Source organism: Solanum lycopersicum, chromosome 7 (assembly GCF_036512215.1).
Source record: "Solanum lycopersicum chromosome 7, SLM_r2.1".
Lineage (NCBI taxonomy): Eukaryota > Viridiplantae > Streptophyta > Magnoliopsida > Solanales > Solanaceae > Solanum > Solanum lycopersicum.
Genome location: NC_090806.1, coordinates 6,604,647 through 6,610,307, shown reverse-complemented (window position 1 = coordinate 6,610,307; position 5,661 = coordinate 6,604,647). Strand labels below are relative to the sequence as shown.

Below are 5,661 nucleotides of genomic sequence, written 5' to 3'. Positions count from 1 at the left end.
ATGGTGGCTGGAAGAATTGATCCAAATGATCCTCTTTATATAGGTCCATCAAATGTTCAAGTGCAATTTTGATTCCTATCAAACTCACAGGACCTGAAAATTATGGAGTATGGAGTAGATCAATGAGAATTGCTTTGACAGGGAAGAGAAAAATTGGATTCATTACAGGAGCTTGAAGCAGATCTTTGTATCAAGATGAGTTATATGAACAGTGGGAAACATGTAATGCAATTGTGCTATCTTGGTTGATGAATTCAGTTAGTGAAGATCTCGTAAGTGGAATAGTATATGCTACTAGTGCTTATACAGTTTGGCAAGACTTGAAAGAGAGGTTTGACAAGGTTAATCGAATGAGGATTTATCAATTGTACAGGGAGATCAACACACTCTCACAAGGTACTGATTCTATTTCATCATATTACACCAAACTGAAGAACTTGTGGGGGGAATTTGATGCACTTGTGCCATCTCCTAGTTGTGCTTGTCCAAAATCCAAAGAGTATGCTGATCATCTGTATCAGCTTAGACTAATTCAGTTTCTTAGTGGGTTGAATGAGTCGTATGAACAGGCTAAGAGGAAAATTTTGCTAAAAGGTGGTACTCCTACCATTAATCAAGCTTATGCTATGATTATAGAGGATGAGCTGCAACAACAAACAGCTTGTATGTCCATTGCTAACAAGGTATCTGATGTAGTGGCTATGAATGTTAACAGAGGGAACAATTATAATCAAGGAAATCAGAATAACAAAGGAAGAAGATGTGAACATTGTCAATATACTGGGCATACTAAGGAGAATTTTTACAGGTTAATTGGTTATCCAGCTGATTGGAAACACAGAAAAAGATTTGGTTTTAATAATGCAAGGTCAGTCCACATGCATTCTTCATCTGGAGGAAATAACCATAACCTTGTTGAAGAAGCTAACAATATATCCAAAGAGAACTCTGGAGAGGCCTCTTCTAGTCATCATGAAGTAAACAATGCGTTTATGGCTAGAGGACATGCATTCACTGATGGAGAATATAAGAAAATAATGGACATGTTAGGGAAAGATAAGAGGGAAGTAAAGCAGGCCAACATGATAGGTATGACAAATTGTTTTTCAACTAATGTTGCCTCTCATTGTTGGATAGTAGACTCTGGTGCTTCTCATCATATTACAACAAATGAACATTTGCTAAAAAATAGTAAATGTACATCTAGTTCTCACCAAGACAAAGTGAACTTACCTACAGGTGACAAGGCCTCTATAACACACATAGGAGATACACATTTGTTTAACAATGAAGTGATCAAATGTGCTGCGTGTACCTGAGTTCAAGTTCAACCTGTTGTCTGTATCACAGTTAACTAGGGAACTATCTTGTTTTGTTTCCTTTTACCCTGAATTCTGTATATTTCAGGATCTTTACAGTGGCAGGGTGAAAGGGATTGGTAGGGAAGAAGGGAGCCTGTACATATTCAGAACTGATTCTGGCATGAAGAGCAAATGTGAAACTCAAAGTCCTCAGAAAATTGTTGCAGAGGTATCACTACAAGATTGTGAATTGTGGCATAGAAGGCTTGGTCATCCTTCAAACCAAGTATTACATTGTTTAGACATATTACATAATAATAAAGACAGTGATTTACTTACCAGTTGCTCAGTATGTCCATTAGCTAAGCAAACTAGATTGTCATTCCCTATTAGTGTATCAAAAACCTCTAAATGCTTTGAACTTGTTCACATGTATCATTGGGGACCATATAAGGTTCCCACATTTGATAAGAAATATTATTTTCTTACAATTGTTGATGATTAGAGCAGATATACTTGGGTACATTTACTACAGCTTAAATCTGAAACTATAGTAGCTATAAAGACTTTCTTTACATTGATAAAGAATCAGTTTGGGTGTATAATCAAGACTGTAAGGTCAGATAATGGAACAGAGTTTTTTCAACTCTCAATGCAAATAATTGTTTACAAGTCTAGGCATTATACATCAGAGTAGGTGTCCTCACACACCACAGCAAAATGGTGTAGTGGAGAGGAAGCATAGACACATATTGAATGTAGTTAGAGCTATCAGATTTCAGTCTTGTATGCCACTTAGATTCTGGGGAATTTGTGTTCAAGCAGCTGTGTATTTGATTAACAGACTACCATCATCCAATCTTCATAATCAAAGTCCATATGAGAGGCTGTTTTCTAAGTCTCCAAATATCAGCCATTTGAGAGTTATAGGCTGTCTTGATTATGCTTCTGTTATTCCTAGAAATGATAAATTATCAGAAAGAGCAAATCCTGTGATCATGATGGGATATTCAAAAACTCAGAAGGGCTATTTGTTAATGGATATACAGACTAAGAAGTTTCTAGTGAATAGAGATGTGGTATTTCAAGAACACATCTTTCCTTTTGCCACTTCAAAACCTTCACAAGCACCTGTTAATGATCTATTACCTGATAGCCTTGAAGAAGCAAATGATTCAGAAGAGACAGCACCTGATGATTGTATACAAACAGACACACAGATCTCTACTAGTTTGAATGATGCTATTTCTACTAGTTTGAGTGATGTTCCGGATGAGATATTGCATACTCAACATGAAGAGATGTCAATCCAAGACTCAAATATTGATTCAGTGTCTTCTAGAAAGTCATCTAGACTTACCAAACCTCCCATTTAGATGAAAGATTATATGACTACTGCTGTTGGACAGAATAGCAAGTATCCCCTGGCAAATCATCTTAGTTATGATCATATGTCATCAAAATATCATAGCTACCTAGCCAACTTTTTAGATTCAGTAGAACCTCAAACATTTGGCCAAGCCAGTAAAGATCCAAAATGGATTAAGTCCATGAACTTAGAAGTTAAAGCTCTTGAAGATAACAAGACATGGTTGGTAGTTGATTTACCTTTAGGTAAACATACTGTTGGTTCTAAATGTATCTACAAAATCAAATACAAAGCTGATGGAGACATAGAAAGATTTAAAGCTAGACTTGTAGCTAAGGGTTATAGTCAACAAGAAGGATTGGATTATCATGATACATTCTCACCAGTTGCCAAAATGGTGACTGTTAGAAGTGTGATTGCAGTGGCAGTTTCAAAAGTATGGTTTCTTTACCAAATGGATGTAGACAATGCCTTTTTACAAGGAGATTTGGATGAGTAAGTATATATGGAGATGCCTGAAGGTTTCAAATCTCAAGGGTCAACCAAAGTTTGTAAATTGCTTAAATCCTTGTATGGACTTAAGCAAGCATCCAGACAGTGGAATATCAAATTGACCAACACTTTGTTATCTGCAGGCTTCATTCAAAGTTCTTATGATTATTCATTGTTCACTTTGAAGAAGCCAGAGGGGATGGTTATTGCACTGATCTATGTTGATGATTTACTCATTACTGGTGACAATGATTTATTAATCAGAGAAGCAAAAGAAGTATTGCATCAGAAGTTTAAACTCTAAGATTTAGGAGAACTCAAATATTTCTTAGGAATTGAGGTGCTAAGGTCCAGAATAGGTGTTATTTTGAATCAAAGGAAATACATATTGGAGCTTATATCGGATACAGGATTGAGTGGTGCAAAACCTGTGAATACACCATTAGAAACTAACTTGAGGTTGACATCAGTAGAATTTAATCAAACTGCTGGACTACAAGGAGATGATGTGCTAATAGATAATTCAGTCTATCAAAGATTAGTGGGAAAATTAATGTATGCTACCATTACAAGACCTGACATTAGTTATGCTGTGCAAACACTAAGTCAGTTTATGCAACATCCAAAAAGGTCCCATTGGGAAGCAACTATCAGAGTGGTGAGATACTTAAAAGGAACAGTTGGTCAGGGCATATGGCTGAAGGCTCAGCCAGCTACAACATTAACATGTTGGTGTGATTCAGACTGGGCTGCATGTCCTAATACTAGGAGGTCAGTAATAGGCTACATAGTAAAATTTGGAGATTCTTTAGTGTCTTGGAAGTCCAAGAAACAACAGACAGTGTCTAGAAGTTCAGCTGAAGCTGAATACAGAAGCATGGCTTCAGCAGTAGCAGAAGTGACATGGTTGATAGGGTTGTTCAATGAGCTCAATGTGTCAATACAAATTCCAATCACAGTGTGGAGTGATAGCAAATCTGCTATTCAGTTAGCTGCAAATCCTGTGTTCCATGAAAGAACCAAGCACATCGAAATAGATTGCCATTTTATTACAGACAAAGTTAAGACTGGATTGATTCAAACAGAGTATGTACACACACATCAACAAATTGCTGATCTATTAACCAAAGGATTGAGTCAGGTTCAACATCTTCATCTGTTAGACAAGCTAGGTGTGCTTAACGTATTGCACCCTTCAGCTTGAGGGGGAGTGTTTACTTTCCCATTGTTAGTTAATACAGTTAGGCTGTTAGTTTTCCTATTTTCTGTTAATACAGTTGGTTAGTTAGCTTTGTATGCACATGGTTAGTTAGCTGCAGATTCAGTTAGTTAGTGTGTGTGTATGTTGTAAGCGTGAGTGGAATGATTAGAGTTGGTTGAGGATTAACATTGCTGCACTATATTTGTATATATATACAAATCACATGTAATATCCATGAATAAGAATAACAACTTCTTCCTTCTTCTTCCTCTTCTTCTTCTTCAAACTCAGCTTATTCCTAGAAGCTTCAATGGAGTAATTTCGAACTCCTTGCTAGAATTTATCAGAATTATACATGTATTTTATGTTATACACTTAATACTTATTTAAATCCAATGAATCAAATATTTGTTAAAAAAATATCTTTTACGTAAATGTTTTTGCTATTACTCAATAATCTCTCAATATTATAATTTATTGAGTTTGAAGCGTTTGATTTTATATGTTATGTTGTTAATTTCATTAACTAAAATACGAATAAGATTATGTATAAAAAAAAAAACTTAAAAAGTATTTAATTGAAATATTAAAAAAAGAAATACTTAATTAAAAATGACTAGTTCAAATGTGTACTTTGATTAATTTAAGAAAAAGAATTATATATATATATATAGAGAGACTAGATTGAAAAGAAAGTCTATTCCGACAATTATCTTCATCATTGTTTATTTTAATAACATATTTTTTTGTGTTTAGTAACAGTTTAATTTTTTGAATTTTATTTTTATTTTTTATTAATGATAATATATATAAATAAAAGTAAACTAGATTACAAAATGACTAACATATTATAAATACTTTTAAAATATTTTTATTCTATTATTATACTAGTGGTGGTATGTTTGTGCTGAGCTCGGACTCAATCTAAACTATATATTAACTTTATTTTCATTCATTTTTATCTATCGTTTGATGATTTTTTAAAAATTAAAATTAGGTTTGTTATTTTTATATTTTCATCTAAGATAGGTTCTGAGATCAATTAATGAATAGATATATTAAAAATGTGAAAAATGATAAAGTTATTGTAAATATTTTATTTGTGGATGTTATCACTTAATGAATAGATATATTAAAAATGTGAAAAATGATAAAGTTGTCGTAAATATTTTATTTTGTGGATGTCAAGTGATAACATCACCTTATTACTATAGCAATATGTATTTGTGGATGTTATGTGGTAACATCACCTTGCTACTATAGCAATATGACTACTCCAAGTCATATTGCCTATAAAA

At 33.7% G+C, this 5,661-nt stretch overlaps 1 protein-coding gene across 1 annotated transcript; it reads left to right on the top strand.

Annotated features, from left to right (window-relative positions):
• LOC138337196 (uncharacterized) lies at positions 1-2,677 on the top strand. Its single transcript, XM_069286828.1, has 5 exons — positions 1-60; positions 142-211; positions 259-1,067; positions 1,408-1,530; positions 1,994-2,677. Exons 1-5 carry the CDS (start codon positions 1-3, stop codon positions 2,675-2,677), a joined length of 1,746 nt encoding a protein of 581 aa, XP_069142929.1.
• Positions 2,678-5,661: the final 2,984 nt, after the last annotated feature.